General features: G+C 39.8%; 1 protein-coding gene across 7 annotated transcripts in view; it reads left to right on the top strand.

The window, feature by feature from the left end:
• Positions 1-22649, top strand: part of ZNF521 (zinc finger protein 521) — a 230400-nt gene that overhangs the window by 1166 nt on the left and 206585 nt on the right. The window contains exons 2-4 of one of the 7 annotated variants that reach the window (XM_027638872.1): positions 217-271; positions 16440-16502; positions 17550-17609. The exons of 1 other annotated variant lie outside the window; for it this stretch is intronic. In XM_027638872.1, the coding sequence (XP_027494673.1) occupies positions 217-271; positions 16440-16502; positions 17550-17609 (178 nt within the window). Of the gene's footprint in view, positions 1-216; positions 272-1441; positions 1462-16439; positions 16503-17549; positions 17610-22649 lie in introns of those variants that run through there. 5 more of the 7 variants (XM_027638866.1, XM_027638865.1, XM_027638867.1 and 2 more) reach the window with 5 other exon arrangements.

Below are 22649 nucleotides of genomic sequence, written 5' to 3'. Positions count from 1 at the left end.
GTGGGGGGATCGGGAAAGGGGGAGGGGGGCTGAAAGCTTGGAAAGTTTTGGTTGCAGCTGCCTGGCCGAGGCGTTGAGCCCCCCAGCCAGCCGCCGGCGGAGACAGGGAGGGAGGGCAGGAGCGAGGGAGCCGCTGGAGGAGCGCAAGTCTTGCAGGGTCTCCTCGGCTGCGAGGAAGTGTAGTTTCTGATAGGGCTGAAATTGAAACAACTTCAGCTGTTTGCTTTTAGGATGTCTCGCCGCAAGCAAGCTAAACCAAGATCACTCAAAGGTAAGTACTACCCCCCTCCTTTTCCTTCCCCCTTCCCCCTCCCCCGGCCCGCTCTCCCGCGAAAGCCGCGGTGGGCAGCCCCAGCCCGGCTCCCTGCGCGCCCGCTCCGGCGGCGGCAGCCCCGCACCTATGACCGCCCTCACCGCGAACTACCCCAAAATAAAAATGGGGGTGGGGGTGGGGGTGGTGGGAATGCTGGGAGAGACCCCGACCCGAATCGGCCGGCGCGACCCAAACTCGCCGCACTGGAAAAGTTGCCGCCGCGCGACGCGGTGACAGCCCGCTGCGGCAGCCCCGCGGCCCGGCCCGGCCCGCCTCCCTCCCTCTATCCATCCATCCCTCCATCCCTCCCTCCCTCCCTTCGCGGGCGCGGGCGGCAGCACCGCAGCCGCCCGCCCCGCCAGCAGCGCTGCTCTTTTAAATAAACGACACACAAGTTGCGGGCTTCCCCTCCTCCCCTCCCGCTCCGCACCGCTCCCGGCCCCGCTCCGGTCCCGGCAGGCGGGCGAGGGAAGTTTCGGGGCGGCGGGCGGGGCGGCTGAAGTTCCCGGCGCGGGGCCGGAGTTGGGGCTGTGCAGGAATGTGGCGCCGGCTGTCACGTGAAGCGGCCCCTCGCCGCCCAGGGGGACATGTGCGAGGGGCGGCGGCGGGGGGGGGGTTAAGTAAATAAGTCCGCGCCTAAATACATAGTTAAGGGGAGCGCGGGGGTGGTGCTGGGGGGAGCGCACCCCGCGAGCCCCAGGTCGCAGGGACTCGTCCCGGACCCCCCGGAGGAGGCGGAGGGAAAGCCCGGGACCTGGAGGAGGACAAAGGGCGGCTTGTGTGGCTGTGGAGGAGCCGGCCGCATCCCGGCCCGGGCGCCCCCTCCTCCCCCGACGGGCCCCTCGCCGCCGTCCCTCCGCCCGCCGCGGCGCGGAGCGTCGCCCGCCCGTGCATCCCGCGCATCCTGCGCCCCCCGAGGAGCGGGCAGCCCTCGGCCGCCCCCCCCCTCCTCCCCTCCCCTCAGGAGCCAGTGGCCACCCCCCGAGGAGCCGGGAGCCGCTGGGCGGGCAGGGGCTTCTCCCCGCCGGCGAGCTGGGAAGGCGGCTGAGGGTGGCTGTCACCTCAAATAAACATCTCTGGATGGGCGCGCTCCTCCCGGGCCGGTCTGTACAGTGCAGTGAAGTTGAATAAAACCTGGGTGGCGTCAGGTCAGAACATCTATAAGTTGTCTACTTTTGGGGGGTAGGGCTCTGGAGGGGTAAAGGGAGGGCGAGAGGGAAAGGCCGTCGGAGCTGAGGGCACTGGTGCGGCCCGGGGGACTGCCGGCGGTGACGGGGGCGCAGAGCCCGGCCAGCCCCGGCCGGGAGGTGACCCGAGCCGCGCCGTGGCGGGCAAAAGGCAGGCCGCGTTTCCTTCCCGGCTGGGCTGGCGAACACCAGGAGTTAAGTGCTTGGAAACCAGTGCAATTTCATAGTTAGAAAGCAGGAGCGGGGTCTGCTTTTATGGACTTGCACAGGAGGACCTGGCAAAAAGACTGTGCTCCCTTCCCTTGAAACAACTCTTTCCAGGAGTTCCCTTTTCAAAGTCTTCCTGTTGACTTCAGTGAGCTTTAGAGCAGGCTTCAATTCTTTTTTTTTCCTTTTTCTTTTCTTTTCTTTTTTTTTTTTTTTTTTAACTCTCCAGATATTTTTAAAAGGAAATAAAGGGTGCCTTGAATTTACTGCTTTACCTGCTGCTGCCGTCTGTATCTAGTTTACCGAAGTTTGTGCAGTTCAGTGGTGCTTTTGTTTGGCATCTTGTGAAGAACAAACGGGCCGCTCATCCCTTTACCTTTTAAAAATGATACCACAATGAAAGTTCTGTTGCTTGGGCGCGCTTGCATTCTAAGCTTCCCAAGGAGGATTTATTTACATGCGCGTAAGAGTTTTAGAGCCAGTAGGAGAGAAACCAATTAGTCATATTTGCAAAAAGATGCAGGAAAACTTTAATTGAGGGGTAGTCTTTGACCTCCAAGTATTTAAGTGCAAAGGAATAAAGGTTCATTCAATTAACTGGCAAGTAGAGGAAATTGTTCTCCTGTTAGACACTGGACATGTTTCATTCTTGGTGATTTGTTACATGTGTTACAGAGTGAAGGCTTGTTTCAAATATCTTCCTGTAAACATCACACTTAATTTAAAACAAAAGATACAGCTTCCATTTTATATGGAGGTATGGACTTTGCCTGCCTTATGTACCAGTCGCCTGAGAATACCTAAAATGAGAAAACAGTAAGACTGTATGATTCAGATGGAGTAGCTTGGATTTGCTGTCCATAAACTACTGACTTAAGAAAACCACTTAATGTTCAGAATGGAGATGATAGAGATTTCTTTGCAGAGTCTTATTTACTATTTTTCAGCTAAAACCAGGCAGTAAATCAATCATCATCTGTAATTATTGCTGCAGTAATTACCTTTGGGGAGTAGGTTATCATTCTTGGTGGCCTTTGTTCAAATATCTCTTTCATTTTCCCTGTTTTATTTTTCTTGAATCATGTCAGTTTCTGAGTGGATTAATAGTATTCTGAAAGCAGTCCGATTGTACGATTTCTGAAAGGGCTAATAATGCAATTCATCTGAGAAGTTAAAAGATGCTTGCATAGACATAGCACTTAAATTCATGGATAAGAGTTTGCCCATCAATTATTACATCTTCATTTTTAGTGAACAAACAAAAGCTGTAAGTAAGGGGAATTTCGACTGTACCTCCAATGCAGTGCTTATTTAAATTCCTTATTTTTTAAGTATTACTGATTTAGTCAGTACAAAATGTATTTCTACAGATAAAAATAAACAGTATTTTAAATAGCTTATTTGAAAAACTATTCTTTGAATGTATGTAAATGAGTTATTTAAACTCATGAGTGCTGTTTTACATCTAAATAAAATATGGAGTTACACATTATATTTCCAATTTGTCATGTACTTAGCAACCCTTACTGGGGGGAAGATATAAGAGATATTTTTGATATGTCTGTCACTTTTGATAACTTAATTTGGAACTTATATCTTAGGGGAATACTGATACAAGGCAGGTAAATACATTAAAACAAAATGACAATTGAGCTTTTTATATTGAATGCATGAAACTAATGTTCATCTGAAATGGTGGGTGTTAAGAACTCGCTAATGACTAAATTTCTTCTATTTCTTGAAAATACGCTTTTTTGAATTACCCTGCTTTCTGTTTGCATTCCTTTTTTTATTATTTCTCTCTATCTTTCCTTTTTTTCTTTTTTTTTTTCTTCCTCCTTCCCTGTTTTGGTTTCTTGCCAACTTCAGTCTGACTGTCCCCCAGCTTTTGGTGAAGATTGCATCTCTGATTTGGACCTAGGAAAGAAAATAGGCATGGCTAACATTAAATAAATCCCTTATAATTTAAGAATAATAAAAACATCATTCCAAGGAAAAATAAGAATGTAATTATTTTCTGTGAAAAACACTGTCTGTGTGCAGGATACTGCAGGTTTGTAGGGAAAAAAAAAGGTCTCAAAAGGAGAGTAAATTGCTTAACTTTCTGAAAACCTGTAATTTGAATATCTTATTTTACTTTAGGAAGGAGGAATTAAAGTTCAGCTGCCTGGTTCTTCCAGGCACGGGAAGGATCAGTTGCATCAAACTCATCAGTCCTGACCTATATTTCATTCTACTGATTAATTTATCCCATTTCCTTGGCTAGTTTCTGGGAAAAAAATCTATTAAGTATCATTGACCTGATCAAAATCACCTAATGCATTCGGTGAAGGAGGGAGGTTAGCCAGAGAAAAGCAGGTGGGGAAAGAGAAGTCGGAGATATGATACCCGTGTACAAGCCCCAAAAGAGGCACTGTGCAAATGAAGGGTATTGAGGAAGGGCAATTGTTATGACTCCTTAAATTCCTAACACCTAAGGGCAGTGCCATTCCCTAAGTAGAACCATGCTAGAGACCCGCTTGATGAGAAAGCAAGGGTTGGAGGTGGGGGGGAAGAGCAGCTTCTTTTATCTTGTTTGACTTGGCCATTTGAGTGGTAAACCTTTTTTTGTGACTTGGCGTGCTTTGGAGATATCACCCTTAGGTTACCGACTGCCTCCCCCCTCCTTCCTTTCTGGTTTATGAGGTTTTAATTTTGAGAGGGCTTGAGGTTTTTCCTTTGCCCTTACTACCGGCTTTTGATGAGAAAGTTTGTTTAGAAAAAAAGTTACAAAAATATAGTCACTTGCAAAAGAAAACCAGGTATTCTTTATAAAAAAAATGAATGAAAATATAGTCCTACTAAATGTTAAACTCGGGTTTCTCTAAACTAAAGCCAGGTAATAGTCATTATTCTAAAGTCACTTGTGAAAACTCACTGAAATGGCAGTTGTTAGATAAACCATCACTAGGAAACTAGTACAGCTCCACATGTTTAGTAGCAGTGCTGATCTCTGAAAGTGATTTCTTTTTGGGAAAAAAAAAAGTACTTTGTTTTTACTTAAAAGTTAATTTTTACTCATTATAATTTTGTATCTTACATGCAGAAATAAAATTTCTGAATGTTAGTTCCTAGAAAGATGAGAGGGAAGCATTCATCAGCTGTATTTTACATACCCATGCTCTGCTTAAAGAAGGCTTGTGTCTTGAAATATTTTGCCAAGCCCAGAGTGTCTCTTGAAGGTTTTTCCCTCTTTTTGAGGAAACCTAGGTACTCTTTCCATCCTGAATAAATTTATAACTGCATCTCAGTTCATGCAGAATATCGGCAGACTGAGTAAGTGTACCTGTGTTTTGATGTGACTTGTTTCCTCATCATAGATTCCAAATGAAAGAATGTTTCTCATACAGAGGTGCAGGTTGTGTGGTGTAGTACCAAGGAAGGTAGAATAGTAGTGGATTAAAACAAAAATGTTACTAAATAGCATCAATAGTTCAGAGAGAATTTGACATTCGGATCCCTTTCCAACAGTAGCCTTTACATTTCTCTGTATCTGTCAACTATTTGAATGTTTATTTTCAGCCTCAAGCCTCCCTGGCTTCTAAATTGCATGGACTAGACTCGAAAGTCATGAGATTGTCTGCTGATTAGACTATAATCAATCCAGCATAAACAAAAACAGCAATTAGTGTTGGCATGATTTCTGTGAACTTGACTTAAAGTTTCAGTGTTAGCGGTCCAAAGAACTTCTTCTGAACGGGCTGTTTTCAGGAACTGTGTTATTTTGGCATCATCATTTTACAGGGAGGGAACAAAAAATTCATAAGATTCCATTTGGCCTGAAAAGCAAAAACATCTGTTTGATGCATGAGTGAATTGCTGGCTTCTATTTGGCCATCTAAAAAAGGGCAAAAATTAAGATACCGAACATAAAAGAGTACATGAAAAAAAACAAATTACAAAGAGGATTTAAGATTAGCATCTTTTTATAATGCAGGCTATTTATAGTGTTCTCTTTTGGACTTGCCAAAGCATGCCCCAGCTTCTTTATGTATTAAAAAAAATCCGTTATAACAAAAACATCCCTAAACTTTAGTAATATTCATTGACTTTGGCAATGCATAGTGATATTGATGGTCTTGATGAGGTAGGATTGCAGTAATGCTGGCCAGTCCTTACTGAGGCCAGCATGAGTTATATTGACCATCATTGTCTGCTGCTCGGGATTAGAGACTATTAGGAGTGAACATCTAAACAGTTACTGCTAGTTTACAGAAAGGTGAAATCTTGTGACAAAGATAACATTAAGAGGTTTTCCTAACGCTGTGTGTTTGGATTGGTTTGATTTTGTTTTCCTGAGTTGCTGTTAACTTGTGTAACAAGAGGAGCTGTCAGAATGGAGGCACTTATCTAACATGTGTAGGATAACGTTATTCACCATGATCTAAGATGTCTTGAAAGGCTTTATGTTGCTCTATAATTCATTCTGTCTAATTTACAACTTGTTTAATTGCTCTGAATTCTTTGCTCTGAAACACGATGCAATATTTTCAAACTTGCACAATTTGGAAAAAAAAATTCCTTTTGAATAACTGTACATGAGGAAAAGATCTAGAAAAACTGTTAATATTTTGTGCGGACCATATGGATTCAATATTTTTTTTCCTGTGTAAAACAATGAAAATAAGATATTTGGAGGGTTTCTTTTTAGCTTGAATAAAGTAGAGTATAAATGCCAATACCTTAAGACAACCTCTTAGTATTTTTTCCCAGCTCTATTTTAGAGTTTCCATTGGTTCCTGCAGGGCTACCTGAGCTCAGAATCAGTCCCAGTTGGGGTTGGGAAAATGCACTATTTCACTTAAATCAGAACTGTGAGATATGTATGTACATATGTATATATTTCCCTGAAGGGACAACATACAGATCTACAAAGATCTGTTTTATTTGATGCTGTAAAAACGTACATGTCTGTTTTCAAATACATTTTGCAGCATGTTACTACAAAGCATTAAAGTCTTCCAGTTGCTGTCTTTATAAAAGTTGGACAGCACAAGAGAGGCTTTTAAATACTTCTAAATCATAATGCAACATTTGGCATAGGATTCTGACAAAAGATGGATGTGCAAAGACCGAAAGAGGTGGTGAGGTTTGTTTTTGTTTTAATTTTAGACAACTTGGGTTCTATTTCACCTCAAGTATGAGTAATTATGCTAGTTAAGCAGTTATTAGAGATGAAAGAAATTCTGTTAGATATGAGTCTCCCAAACTTCAGTAGCTTTAGTTTTAGCCAGGATAATGATCAAGGAGTAGTTAGCCATATGCCTAGGGACTATGCTGTAGCAAAAAAGATAGGGCTGATCTTGGGGGTATCCTTATTACAACATGTTATAATTAGCATTTTCATTCAGCCCTCCTACTTTCCAAAAAAATCTGCTTTATGTTCTTCTGTGCACACATTAGTAAGATTGCACAAAATTGCCCTCTTCCAGTGGGTTTTTGAACCAGGACAGTTGTCTTCCATATTTAGAATATTAGTTAACACTGGTCATGTTTTTCCCCCCCCCCCGCTTTGTGTTCCTTTAGTTTCAGACACATTTTTTTCCCTCTATACTGTGTAATTACTAAGAAAAAGATGGAGAAGATTATTTTCCACCTCCTTTTCAGGATTTAGTCTAGGTTATACATGTTCTTCTGGGGTGTGCATATTTGAGTCTTAGATTTTGTTTTAACTAGAGTGATGCTGTGCATGTCATACTGCAACTGTTCTTTGTACAGTTGAATTCATATAATGTGTACTCAAAAGAGTTGTAGGGTTGTTACTTAAAATTCTACACAATTAAAGCCCAATGAAATTTTAGATTTTGGGGCTTGTTTTCATTGTGTTTTTTTCCTCCTCTTTTTGTCATGGGAGTAAGATAGAGGGATGTTTTTTCAGTAAGTGATTCGACTGATACTTTCACTTTTAACTAAAGGTGCCATTAGGTGCAATTTTTCTTTGGAAGGTTAGGACTTCTAGTCCTTCAAGATTTCTTAAAGTTTTATATATACCTGTTGGTATATCGACTTCCCCCCCCCCCCCTTCTTTAATTGATATGGGCTTGCTGTGGTTCTTGAAAAATACAGTATCAGTAACTAGTTAACCATCTTACAGATTTGGAAGCGCTAGTCATTAGTTAAACAGTTGAAGCAGAACACCTTTTTGTCCCAGGGAAAATGGATGGAATGTTGATAGTGTGGACTATCAGTGTTTTCCCTCTGTCCCAAATGCCATTTTTGGAGAGCTTATTCTCTCATGCAAAGCAATAACCTAAAACAGGGATTTTGTCCTTACTTAACACAAATGCAAAACTGATCTCCTAACTTCTTATACAGATGCTTGGTGTTCCAGTCGAGTGTAGAAAAGCTAGAGCACTTCTAAATCTAAATGTCCTGGTTAACTGTACCTGGTTAACTATACAAAAGATGGCTTTTGTATACAGTCCCTGAGACTTGTTGTACCCATACTATTTTTAGGTTGTGTTTTGCTGACAAAATATATTCCAAACAATGAATTTGTTGATAATTGATTCTCTAGTTTTATTTTTCTGTTGTTCACTTTTTTTGGTGACCTGTCAAGTTCAATTTCTGTTATTGATTCATTCACTTCTTGAAAGGAACTTTAAAAACAAAAATAAAATACTTGCTGTGTTGCTGGACTAGATAATATGATGTAGTGAGACAGTGTATTTGGGAAGACTAGGCTATGCTTTGATCAACAAAACTTTCTCTGGCACCAAATTATGATGGCTGGGTTTTTTTTTCAGAGTCAAGTGAATTTCTAACTTTGACAGTGGCAGTAGGAAGGAGGAGGGGTTGGGGAAGTTAATTATTTTCCACCTCCAAAGAATACAATTGTGAGGAAGGAACTTTCTGATTCACTGGTTCCAGGACAACAGGATGTCAAGATCCATGCTTAATGTAACGTTTTCACTCTGAAGATGAGAGGAGGAAATGGGTTTGTATTGGTCTCTGCATGCAACCACTGACTGGGAAGGGTTTGTGTTAATGTGACTTATAAGGAGCTAGAGCATAGGAACAGATTAGGTTTGCAATTTCTGGTGAATCTGTTGAGTAGAAGACATGCTTGTCAGATGCAAATGTAAATCTGTGAAGAAAGGTCAGAAACCTTTAAGGTTGGGTACAAAAAAATAAGGCCTTGCATACTGCAAGACATTAGTGCAGACATGTTTAGTTTATAGGTGACTGGTTGCCTAGTGGGATAGTCACGTTGCACCAGGCTCTTGGACTCTTTATATAATTTGCAGGTGGTTGGAGGTTTATGAATGTTGTTGAGTAGGAACTACTTTAAAGAGATGTTAGGAAAAACTCGGAAATAATAGTGTGTCTTAGCTTCTCCCGTATTCTAGACGTGGGTTTCTCTCTTAGTGCAATAGGATATCTCATAGCAGTGACTTATCTGACCCAACTTTTTGGAGATAAGTGAATAGGTTCCTTTCCTCCAGGTTAGAAGGAACTGAGGTGGTGTACTGCTGCTCTTCCTCTCCCCTTTGCTGAAGAGAGAACATTATTTGCTCTGCTAAAACGTTAGAGGCAGGAGTTCTGTTCTGTGCTTTGTCTAAAGGTGTTTGAATCTGTATCTCACTGGGAGAACATCAGTCATTACATAGCAACATATTGTGCTATGAGTGTGAGTTGCCCTGTTATTTTTGCCGATGAAGTTTCCCTTTTCAAAAGTGTAATTAAGTATTTGTTGGACAACGGAGTGACAAAAAGCATTCATACATGAGACTCATGACTCTAAAGGCTTGAGTACTATGAAGCAAGAGAAAACGTGGGTCCTGATCTGCCAGGTCTGCAATATTTCTTCTGATGAATTATTTCAGTGAAACCAGAACTGGAGTCCACATATCCCACTTGCCATGTGAGTGCCCTAACCACAAGGATAAAGTATCATGCTAATTCTCCTTCTTTCTAGTTCAGTGAGTATTGTAGATGAGATATGGCAGCTTCAACAGCAATGAATGAGTGCACCTCAAGTCTGAGGGTAAGTGCTCTTTGTTAGGAAGCTCACGGTGTGAGTACAAATCCTTCTGACAGAGGAGAAAGTTCAACTGGTGCCACCCGCATCCTGGGTGAGTGATCTAACTAGTGGGTGTGGGCAAGAGGGGGAAAGGAATATGTGTTTCAACCCAAACATTTTCTGCCAGTGCCTTGCAGTGACAAGGGAAGGGTATATGAACTCTGAAGAACCAGCTCATAAGACAGCATCCAAATCCAGGGCGGGCAGGAGAATATTTAATCTTCCACTGTCCAGCAGTGGTGGGGCTTCAGTTTGATTTCAACATTGGGCTGCACAGCAGTGAGAAAGCTTTGATGGTAAAACCATAGACACTGCCTGACCTGAGTAGTATCTGAGCAGAACTGCTGACAATTTAGATGCAGTGTCCCTGCACAAGTTTTTTGGCTTCTAAGCTCATTTGTGGATAGAGGCCATATAGCTGTTGTACATGATAGAAAGTCATCTAGAATAGAGCAGAGAGTTTGGGGGATCAAAAATAAACTTATAAAACCCTGGTATACAATAGATGGAGATCTTTGGTAAATCAGGGATAATCTCGGTTGAAAGGAGGTAGGTTTTTGGTGTTGGTTTTTTTTTTGACTCAGATAAATGTATGTCTTCAGGTAATACAGCTAAAGCATGCAGCTGTATTTTGTTTTGGTACTAGAGCAGTGTCAGACAGCCTAAACTCCTCAATTTAAGTGTCTAATTTTAGTCACATAAATAAATGACTTAACTTTCAAAGGCAATGATCATCTACAGAAACCTTTACTGTAAGTCCTCGTAGCCCTTCCTTATATCACCTGTCTTCAGACTTGTGTAGTATTGGTTACTTTGAGGTTCTGTGAGCCATGCATCAGCTGGATTCAAATTGCTCTCTCTTGCTGAGTTGCGACTTTTGTAGACAGTGTTTAATAAATTCCCTCTTTTCTAAGCAAAGTTGAAAATACAGGTCTGTAGGAGTATCAGAAATTCTTATTTATGTCGCCCTGAGTAAGAAAGCTTAGGTGATACATAGCTTCATTGTACTGAGAGGAATCTGAATGTGTTCATGTTAAGTACTGGCTTTGGTAATGAGGCTTAAATTTTTTCTTAGCCTCCTAACTTCTGTTTCCACCCAAAATGGACTGGCTGCCCACAGACACATTGTCAGGAATAGAGGTGGAATAGTTGATCCAAGACAGGCAAAACAGCTGAAAGTCTTGACCCTGATACTAAGAATTAACTCCCAGAGAGATTCCCTCTTGCTTTGTTAAGTCTCACCGTGGTCCTCTGTTTGACTCAGAGAGCTATTATAATCTGTTACATTGCATGCTAGAGTCTTAGGGATGTCTGGAATTTACCTGAGGTTTATAAAAAGCTCTAAGATTCTTTGGAGAAAAGTACTTTTTAAAATATAACATTATTAGTTTAGTTAAACAATAGAAATACGAGTGTAGTTTAACCTTGTTCAAGGATGCATGATTAGGGAGGCAAAGTTAGCATTCTGGGCAGGATTAATTAATCTATTACCTCACTATCCAGAAAAATATATCCCCTCCAGCTTTGGGGTTTAGAATTATCCCTCTGCTGCTGGAAAGAGCGTCTTCTGTTTTTTCTGCACATAGTGTTATGTAAAACTGGACGTCTTTAGGCTGTCACATTTGGATACTGTCACCCTTGAGATCAAGGGTTGGAAGAATATCCAAAGGATTTCTTAAGCATAATTTCTTTCCACTTAAGTGTATTTATTACTTTTATGTTTATGTGCTGCCTAGGAAAATACTTTATTTTAGCATAAGAATAATATTTTCCAACCACTGCAGTTTAATTGAGAACTCCTAATTCAGTCTTTCTACAAGAAGAACATTAGGGGAAAAAACAAAAACCCAAGCTCAGTGTTGGGATAGACTAAAGAGAGGAGTGAAAAATACGAGTGCTATGAGGGACTTTGTCTTCTGGAAAAAGCAAATGGAAGACTAAAGAATGCTTTATATAACAGGAATCTTTCAAGGAAAATAATTTCCAGTGTTAAGAAAATATTGTTACAATGCTGGGGGGGAATAGAAATAGGAAAGGGGGTATGTCACAGCACAAAGGAAAACAAATCTGACATATAAATATTCATGCATATGATTAATTGGATTTTTTGAAGTTGTGGCTACACACAGAACTAATTTTCAATGGAGTTCTGGAATGTAGATATTTGAAGTGTTAATATACCAGTGCATTTCTTTTTCCAACTCTTCTAGCTCTAAAGTCTTTGGGAAGATATACAGTCAAATTGGTAATCAGGTTCAGGCTAGTAGCTGATAGATGTGAATTGATGCTAGGTGGAGTTGTTCCGAAAACAATATTTGCTGAGTAGTTCTGGACTTTTATGAGTGACAATTGTCTTAAAGGCCATTATGAAGCATTCTGAAATGGTTGTTGACTTCCAGAAGTCACTCACTGAATTGCTGCTTACATGTGGCATAGCCAAGTGTGAAATCCTGTGCTTGCAATATGCTGGCCAGAAGAGTCTAAAAGGGAGAGAAGGTGTAGCCCTAGCAGAGGATTCATGGACATGTGATCCTGCATTTAATATTTCTCTGTAATTTCTTTAATTTCAGTTTTGTATCCTGACTGAACCCTTGTGGAGACATATTTCCACAGCACCTTATTGCAAGGTGTGAAACATCTTTAAAATCCATTGACTTTAATAGATTTAGAGGATACTCAACACCCTCTGCAACTGGCTCTTAAATTTGCCTTCTGCTACATGATTAATCTGTCTAATCATACTTAATATCTACCTGTAGATGGTGTCAGTATGAATGTCCTCTTGGTTTTTATGTGGCCATGAGGAGAAAGGAAAAGTGGAGAGATACTTCCAGAAATTACAGTCATTTGTAGGTACTGAAATAATGGCACACACGTTTTATTTCTGTTCTGTTTTGGTAACTCGGTAAATTGTGTATTGATTATGCTAATACAGCGAGTGTCTCTATTACTTGTCTGCAGAAATTATTCACACATGTAGATTGAAGATACACTTGGCAAAGTTACCATCCTAAGAAAAAGGCTTTTGTGCAAAGATGGCTTTAAATTGAATTACTAATCATATGCTAATGGATGTTTATAGATCAGGTATTGAATTGTAGGAAATGCAAAGTGCAAGTTAAAAATATATATTCTAAACTTCCTATCCCAACAGTCGTAGTTGTTATATTAGGTTTGTTTTCACATCTCTCAAGGAATATGTTTTAGGAAGGGATAAATCAATAGCAATCTATTTTTATGGTTTATTTGGGGATATGTGGCTTATCCTGCTTTGTTTAACAAGCTGAAAAGAGGCTCAGACAATTGGGGCAGTTGTTTTTTTCTTTTTCAAAATTTATTAATCTACCTAGATTTGAAGAAAATAGAATTTTTCAATTATCTTTTGCTTTTATTTTATTATGGTTTGTAATAGGTCAGAAACCATAAATCTTAGCCAGAATTCTCCAGAAGGCATCCCTTTCAGTGAAAATGTGCTTTTCCATGTATCTAATTTTATCCATTTCTTTTCTGTACAAGATTTTTCCAGGCATCAACCAGAAATGACTTGTGCTCTTCCTTAGGGTGCTAAATCTACAGATTAACTTTTCAGTGAAGGGGAATCCTGGTTAGTCAGTAGAATATGAATGAGATTTTGCAAGCTAGAAAATCTGTATATATTTTATAGTAACTTTATAAAGTAATCTCCCTCCTTTATCAGCTAGCCATGCGTCCCGTGAACAGACTTTAAGCAAAAGGGGTGAAATCCTCAATGATCAGCAGGTGTTGCTGTAGAGCAGCCAGGAGATTAATTGTTTTTGGGACCTCTATATCAAAATTTCCACAGGTTTTCCTCATTGGCTGTCCTTGATGGTTCTACTTGATTTATTGGGTTGTTTTCTTTTTTCTTTTTTTTTTTTCTTCTTTCTTTAAAAAGGAGTAATTGGTCTTAATGCTGATGTTCAAGCAGCCTAAGCATGAGAGGTGCTCTAAACTGAAACCAGGGTTTGCCTTGGACACTGGCTGTACAAAAGCTGAAATGTTCTAACCTCTCACATGGATACAACTTCAGTTTAGATAGAGATTTTTTTTTTTAATTTTTTTTTTCAGTAAAATTTTAAAATCTGGTATTTGTCCAAACCACAAGCTTTTATTATTGGAGATAGAATTGACATGATGGAATTCTCTTTTCCCTTACTGAGATTTTTTTTTTTTTTAAATTGCTCTCAAGAAGCCTGGTGCCACAGTTGTGGTGATCTGATCCTTTCTTGAAATTTTATTACTTGGGGGTTCCTGTTTGTTTTGTTTCTCAAGAGTTGCCCTGAGAAAATCTATAGTAAGAAATTGATCATTCATTGTTTTGAGGAACACCTAAGTCAATTGAGAAATACTTTACATCTGAAGAAACAGGTGACCCGTGGCCATAAACACACAGTTGCAGGGACAAGGAATATTGTTGCTTTTGTGACAACATTGTTTAAGATGTATCTAGAAGTGCTGTTTAGCAGTAACATCACTTATTCATATTGGATTCAGAAGGTTTGTTCTGCTTTGCTGAGGCCTCTCCTTCACTGGTGGTCCATGACTTTGTTACATAGAGTTCATCTTTCCTTATGCTATAATGAAGATGGACATCCCTGTTCACAATTGCAGTCCTAGAGTATCAATAATTTTGATGTTCGAATTAATGACAGTGCATACATGCTACTGTTTTATTTGTATATCATCCTTGTAGCTTTTTTAAGTTGCATTTCATGCTGGTGCTAGAGAAATGTTTTTGGTTAGCAAAATTTAAAGCATCTGTTTATATAGATTCTGTTTAGAGGTGCTTTCCTCTTCTGAAAGAAAATGGTGTAGTTAATGTTTAAGGGAAGTTGACTGCATGTCACACTACCTTTTGTAGTCAGGTGAGTTTAACAGTGGTCTGAAGAGCTGAAATAGCACTGAAGTTTTCAGAATCTGGCTGTGGAAAGGTGTTAAGTGCTAATCAAGAGCTTATCTGATGCTACCAGCTGTATCTTACTTAATGTGAGGAATACCCCTGCTAGTTGGAGGAATGAGCTAACTTAATGCAAAGCAAAATTGCAACGCTATTTTGTAGGTGATTTGTGCTAATGCTAAGATTTCCTTAATTCAGTGGGTTTCGTGGAGTGGTTTTTTTCCCCTTTTATTGTATTTCCCCTTAAATATGGTTTTAATTTTCCTGACAAATATGTTAGTCTACTTGACTATTATTAGCATGTCTTTGTACCGTGGCCTGTTGTGACCTACTTGGTACTGTTGTGACTGAGAATCCTTAAAGAGATGAACAACAGTTTAGAAAGATGCTAGCCACAGAGTGAACTGCTTTTATACTTGTTTGCTTTTTTTAGTGCAGCAAAGACATAGTGGTCAGCCTTTGTTGAAAGCAAACCTCAGTTCTCATAGAATTTTCAGATCCCAAAATAGCAGGGAAGTTGTAAAATGTTTGGTTTCACAAGGCATATGCTGTCATGTTTTCATGGTACAAAATTGCGTACCTGGAAACAATTTGTTAGGCAGTATCCATGTTTCTTTTTTCCATTTTAAGACATAAAAATGTTTGGTGTAGCTCTCAGTCAGCAGCGTGAAGCTGAGTACATTTCACTGTGCAGTCACTTTTCAGGAGCAGCGAGATTCTAGTACTGCAGCTGGTGGCAGTAGACATTCAGGACAGAAAAGCAGAAAAAAATGAACTCTTGCATTTCAGTTTGCAAACACTTACAAATGGAGATCTTGTTTACTTCTCAGCAGATAGCCACTTGGGAATCAGTTATTGAAAAGTTCATGTTTGGAGACCTCAATTCCATCTTGAAACTTAAGAAATTATGGAGTTCTTAAACTGCTTTTCTGGACTGACTTGTGACATTTATCATGGTTGAGGACAGCTGATACATCTACAACCCTTAATAAGGTTGATCAATAGGTGCTAATGACCAAGGTGAGTTTCCTCTTGAGGGGTGGAAGAGTGGACTCATTTCCAGTTTTAGAGCTGTTCTTGAGAACCTTTTATGGAAATAAATCAACAGCTGATGATAGACACACACCGAGTCAGGTTGGGCTGCTGCAGGTGTTTCCCTGGGGGCTTTCAGGGGGTCACAAAAGATGGTTGGGTTTTTTTTGGTTTTGTTTTCTTTATTTTTTTCTTTTTTTTAAAAAACTATATAGTAGTTGTATTCATTATTTTTATTGCTTTATTAATGAATCTTACTGATCTGTGCTGCCTCAGTGAAAAATCCTTCTATTTAGGTTAGTTTGCGTTTGACCACATGTTCCCCAAAACTCAGCTTTTCGGACTGCTTTCTTTGTCTGTCTGGTTTGCTTTAGCTGTGAGGACTGCTGGGATGGCTGCTTCAGTGTAACAAAGCAAATCATACAGTATTATCACAGCTGAGGTACTGGTAACATTGTGGCTGCAAAATACAAGTTCAACTGAAACAATCAGCTCATAAAATTGTGTTTTGTGAAATACTTGACTGACTCCAGGGCTGGGGAAACTTTTATCAGATCTCTGTAAATGAGAAGGGTTTGCTTACTAGCCACAGCTCTGGGACAGAGATAAAGATTGGTTAGAGTCCTCCAGAGATTGTACTTGACTCTTTCTAATATATGCACTGTGTTACAAGTTTCTGGTGTCCTAAGAGTGTCCTTATGAAAACTGGTGTTTTTTTTCTAGAAACTCAGATTCTAGAAACAACCAGTTGTATGAAGCCTTGGGGTTGGCGGAGGAGGAAAAGAGGTACCTGTGGAGTGTGTATATGTATCTCTTCTTTTGCATATATGTCTAGATTTATATGTGACCCTACATGTTGCACTCTCTTGTCCCAAGAACCAGGAAAAATACCTCAAATCTTTGGACTTTAACTGAGTTGCATGATTATTTTTTGAGGTCTGAATTCTTGGGAGTGGAAATGCTGCAGAAGTACAGTCTTTCCCCTTTCAGCTTTTTCCCCGTGGAGGGAGAATGAATTCTTTTCTCTCTGCTGTTCTCTAACTCAAAGAGTTTGGTCTTTGGGAGAATAAAAAGGAAATGGTTCTGCCTTTTAGCTCTTCCCTTACTTTTGCTTTGGGAGAGTCAATCTTACTTAGGCATAGTATCAGAGCATATGAGAACAGCGCTCTCTAATTTTTCAAAGTAGCAGCAGAATGGCTCTTGTTAGGTTCACTCACCCAACAAGTTTTGAATAGTGAATCTGACAAGAATTGTATTGTTTTTAGTTCTACTGCTCTGGAAAGCTGTGAGCCAAGGGAAAGATGCTGGCATGGTGTATACAGTAAAACAGCATGGGGTTAGTTCTCCTTTGCAAGGCTGTCTGCACTGCTGAGATGTTTGCTACTGAATATAGGATTATTATTATTTTTTAAAGCTTATGTATGAATTAGCACACACACCTCTCCCATCTGCCAGGAGAAGGCTTTCTCTTATCTGTGTGGAGCAAGCAGAATGTTAAAGCCCAGATTGTTCTCTCATTTAGTTCCATAATCAAATACAGTAAAGTGCATTGAGGACAAATATCCCAGAGGAAATTCGATTTGTTTTTTTAAGCCATGAAAATGATTTGATCACTCTGTTCTCAGATTTGTAGCTTCCATACAGCAATGTATTCTGTCTTGGTCTGGTCTACACTTTCGCACTTTGCAGTGCAGCTTTTCTTGCCTGTCTTGTGCAAGCATTGCTGGCTTTCAGAACTAAGGCTGGTGTAAAGATGCTAGAAACACTTCAGCTACCTACCTAACATCTTTTTTTGTTTGTTTTGTTTTTGTTTTGTTTACCTTTTTCTGACAGTAGAAGAAAATGAAACAGAGGACCATCAGGCAGGTGTGGGACACCCAGCCGCACAAACTGGTAATGCTGAATTCCTTCATTAGTGCTTGCTTACCATTTGACAACAGTGTGAGGGATTTTTGTATTGGGGTGTTTTTGCAATGCCTGCACTCTTCTTTCTCCGTTTCAACTTAAAATGCATTCTTGGGGCTTGCAATGGAAAATAACATTCCTCTCCCGTTACCTTTCAGTTTCTCACAATTAGAAATTCTGCCTTTTGTAGGTCAGCCAGCTGAAAGTGAGATGCTTCTAAAGTGCAGCATGCTTTTCTTGTTTCTCTTTTCTTTTTTTGTTAAAAATAATTCTTCTCTACATTCCCCATGTAAAACACCACTCTATGCCATTTCAGATAAATTTGGTTATTCATTCCACTTAAACTGTTTTTGTATTTGTAAAATATGTGCATAAGGGTAAATTCTTTTAAGATGTTTGTATAATTTCTTACCAGTCAGGGATTAATTAAGGGCTCCTTAAAATTAAGTCAGTGAGATTGTGTGGAAAAAACTGTTGTTTGAGTCAGGATCACAGAGATAAGTATTGTTATTAATGATGAAGAAATAATCATTAATTCCCAATAACAACAAGGACTCTTTTATTCTCTAACATGGTTCTGAGAATGCAAGAAATAATTTGTTTCTGTCTTTGGTACTGGTTCCACCAAATTTTATCTGAAGAGAAAGACTGACTCATCTGAATAGTTTTATTCATTCAGCTGAGGTCACCTTTCGGTGTAAGGGCTGGCTCCTTAAGGATATTCCTCGAAGGCTAGTCATCTCTGAATATGTGTAGGTAATTTGTCTGAGAGCAGGTGGAGTTATTCCTCTTATGAAGGTGAAGAATGCAGTTAATTTTTTCTTCACTTAGAAGACTTTATATTTCTCTTGTATACATGTCCTATGGGTATGTGTTTCGTGCCTTTTATAGGTTCTAGTGGCTTTGTGCATAAACTAGATTGCCTGAAAAGAGTAAATAAAAGTGAGGGAGTTCTTTGCCTTTTTAATGGCAGATTTCTCAAACGCTTCGCAATGTACATACGTCTCCATTTAGCCATCTGCAAACTTGAAAAAAAAACCCCAACTTGTACTGCTGTAGACACATGAAGTTGAAAAATAGACAACTGCAAAACTGGAGATCGATATGTCAAGGAATGGCTGCTTTTCTGTATTTTCTTAAAAATAATTCTCCATGGTTAAGTTGTCTTGCCTAGTTATTTATTTCCCATCATGTCCTGTGTTGTTCTCTGTTTGTTTCTAGGCAGGATTTAGCATTCTGTTTTTCTCTATAGCAAGAATGCAGTGCCGATATTAAAGACAAAAAACCTTCTGATAGACCAAGCAGTACAGAAGGCCCGCGCTGTGTACACACTGCCAGGAGTTTTTATAGTAATACTTTGTATCTAAGCTCTGGCTCTAACCATTAAATGTGCTTTTTATAGAGTACCAAGTTATAATGTAGTGCAGCTACGGCATATTAATCTTACTGCAGAGATTTAATGAGGCAGTTGTTTTGCGATGGACACTATTGGGAGCAGGGAGCGACAGAGTTTTACTTTACCACTGAGCTGAAGAAATATTCCTTGCCTGGTAATAATTATAACCACATGATCTAAGTTTTCCTTTCTTTTGCCAGCACTTTTCCATGCAGAAGTGGCTTGGAAGGAGGTCTACTGCAAGACAGTGAAATGGATTGGAAAGGAGGCTGTTTTCTTGGTAGTTTGATGTTTTAGTTGTGATTATCTATGGATCTTTGCAACATAGACAGAAATATGTAAGATGAGTTTCAAGAATATAGACAGTCTTTGCCAGTCCACTGAGATGACTTTTAGATATTCATTACTTTTACTTGACTTTTATATGGGTTATAAAAAGTAAATGTGGTGAAACCTCATTTTTACATGGGCAGAATAGAATTTCTGCTGGTTGGCCTTAAACCGCTCCCATACTTGAAATTAATTGAAGTCCATGGCTTTATTGCCTCCAACACTTTTAAGCCAATGCAATTTTTCATTTTCCCCAAAGTTGCAGTTTTATTAGACCAAGTTACAGCAATAACATCCCTTATGAGGAGGAGGAAGAAGGGAAGGGGAGAACCACCTGCCAGGGAACATAGTAATGAGAAAATCATGCTTCTTTTAATTTCCATTTATAAATAGTGTTAACATAATCAGGAACAGAAGACAACTGTTCTTTCTCTTATTTTTTTTAAGGTGCCTTAATAGGCTGAATTTATTTCTGTTCCAAAAAATTAACCTTCCTTTCCCTACTAGATAATTTTCAATGGTATCTGCAGGTGGAGGCGATGTGTGTGTGTTGTTGCTGATGTGTATTGAAAAATTTCAGTTGGTGTATGGGCAGCCTCTGAAATAGGGCAGGGAAGTCTCTGGAAATGATGACAATGGTATTTGCAGATGTTGGGAAAAGTAATCTTACTATGAAGACCATCTTCATTGAGGAAATTGTAGCTGTGATTGTTGCGGATACTGGGGAGAAAGAAATGTGGGAGGTGAATGACATTTACCCTGAAGTCTACAGAAGAGCATGAGCTTTGAACAAGAGGTTAAAGAGAAAGTACAGATAAATGAATGCATATTTCATTTATAAAATGTTTTCTTCTAGTTTTTCAGAAGAGCTGCTCAAATAAGGCAGCTTATCCTCAATTTAAGTAACTACTTAAGATTAGACCAACTCTTGATGGAAGATATTTGTTGCTGCAACAGAAAAGCTAGCTATTCACAAAGCGTCCAAATGATATCTACTCTCTTAAATATCTTTAATTTTGGTGGTGACATCTCTTCACAGAAGCAGATCACAGTGGAAATGCATTCATTGAGAGGGGCTGAGACTGCCAGAACTCATTTCACAAAGCTGTCGTAGGCTAAACTTGAACCTAGGTCCCAGAGGGTCCCACTTAAGTGTTGACCTAAAAACAAATGTGCCAGTTGGCTAGAGCATGTATTCTAAAGTTGCAGCAGAAGGGAATAAGCTTGACTGACTTCTGTCCCTGTAGAGTTTATATCTGCAAATGCAGAAGGAGAAGCAAAACATTATTAGCCTTAAAATGATTCTAATTTTAATAACTGGTCGCTAAGTCTAAAGCTTTAAATTGAGCAATTCTTTAGGCTTTTGTGCACTAAGGAGTGCATATGTGCCTACGTGTGTGTGTGTGTATTGCTGAATTCCTGTAAAATGCAAGTGCTTCTGAATAGTAAGTCTTGAGAATTCCCTCCCCTCCCTTTTCTTTCCTTCAGCATTGTACTTAAAGCAGTCAGACACTACTCTTATTTTAAAACAAACAGGTTTGTAAACTTTATGTGCAGCATTTAAATACTCATGTTAAAATTCAAACCCAGTGCCCACATTTCCCTGAGTGCTCTCAGTTTTATGAGATGAAACTGGGACTTGAGCTGAACAACTAATAGTATGCAATGTGCACATGCTGCCTTCCAACAAGTGTTTAATGATGTTGGGGTCAGTTTGCAATAGTTAAGACAATTATTTAATTTTCCAAACTGCTTAGAACCAGGTGATCTCCTAACTGCTTTTATTAATCTTTGAAAATACCTTGGAAAATGAAGTGGTAATGGAAGTTATTAGATTTAGAGCATTTAATAATGGCTAAAATGACATAAGGTCTTTTTATTTAATTAGCATCCCTTTTTCAGTTTGTAAATTTGCAGACTACTCTTCTATTTAGAAGTAGCAGCCCAAGTGGAAATTTCCACTCTTGAAAGAACCTTGTGGATGTAATTTGTCATATAAAGACTCGGTGTATAGGCATGGCTTTTGCACGGCAAAAATATTTTTGTTTTCAGAATGTGTTTTTTACTTTTAAAAATTAATCTGGTTTCTTTCTGTAATATAATTCCCTTAAAAATAAATTCTGCCCTTTACCCCTGTCAAAGAAATTCCTTGGTTTTGATCAGAAGCCACATGGCATGAGAAAGACTTCCTGACATGGGTCATTTCCAGTTTTTGCTTGCAGGTCCATCTGTGTTTGCACAGTTGAAGGGCAGGGTGCAGCAGTGTGGACCAAAGGATGCAGAGAGATGATGAGAGCTCTGACCTTGGTTGTGGGCAGCAAGAAATACAGGAATGGCTGTGCCCACATTACTGTAGAGTGCTGAGAGAGGATGTAAGAGTGGTTTAAAGTGGAATCACCTTCCTACTTCTCCCCACCCCTTCATCACTGTAATATGAATTTAGTGTTGGCATGTTTTAGTTTCTTTCCTTCCAAGGAGTTGTGCGTGATCCTAATCAATTGAAATGCCAAATAAGGTGGGTTCACGGATACCACCTCTTTGTTCCCCTGGCCAAGAAACCTACTCCTGGTTAGTCACCCACTTGGCTAAAGAGCACAACATCTTAAAATGTACTTGCACAATCTCCTGTTATTATGTGAGTTTGTCCCTGTTTTCTAAAATTACTTATTTCAGTCTCAGCTCTCTCAAATATCTAAAAGGAAAGATGAGGCAGCCAAAGCAGAAGAGGGAAAAGTGGTGAAACACTTGCATTCCTTTTGCTGGAATGTACGCAACCATTTTTCTTCTTCATTTCACTTGTTGTACTGTGGTTCCCAAGGAAAAACAAAGTTAAGCGCCAGCTCGCTTTATTAGGGAAGACAGATTGTTTTATTTCTGTCTTTTGAAGGAAGCTTTTAGTAAAGTGGGCAAAAAGTCAGGAGTAGTTAAAGCTACTCTGCTCCTTCTCAGAGGAGGAAAAGTTCTAGAGTGCGCTTTATCGCACTGTGCTGGTCATCTGCAGAACCAAGGCAGTGCAGCAAGCTCTGTGGTGTCTCTGTGCATAGGGGGTGGTGGTGAGACTGCATACTTCTTCCAGTTTAGAAGCTTCAGCTGGGCTCAGGACTGCTGATCTGAGGCTGGAGCTATCCTGTTATCCCCAGAATGCCTGTTAGCATGTCAAACAGACAAAGCTTTCCTTGTGGACTCTTTAGGTTTTACAATAATTAGTTTCCAGTTTTCCATGATCTGGTGAACACAGGAGCTTGATCTTTTTTTTTAAGTCATGCACAAGTTCAAAGCATGTGCATGACTTCAAAATGCGT

Source organism: Corapipo altera, unplaced genomic scaffold (genome assembly GCF_003945725.1).
Source record: "Corapipo altera isolate COAL_440 unplaced genomic scaffold, ASM394572v1 49, whole genome shotgun sequence".
Lineage (NCBI taxonomy): Eukaryota > Metazoa > Chordata > Aves > Passeriformes > Pipridae > Corapipo > Corapipo altera.
The sequence above is the reverse complement of the archived record's forward strand: the minus strand, read 5'-3'. Positions and strand labels throughout refer to the sequence as shown.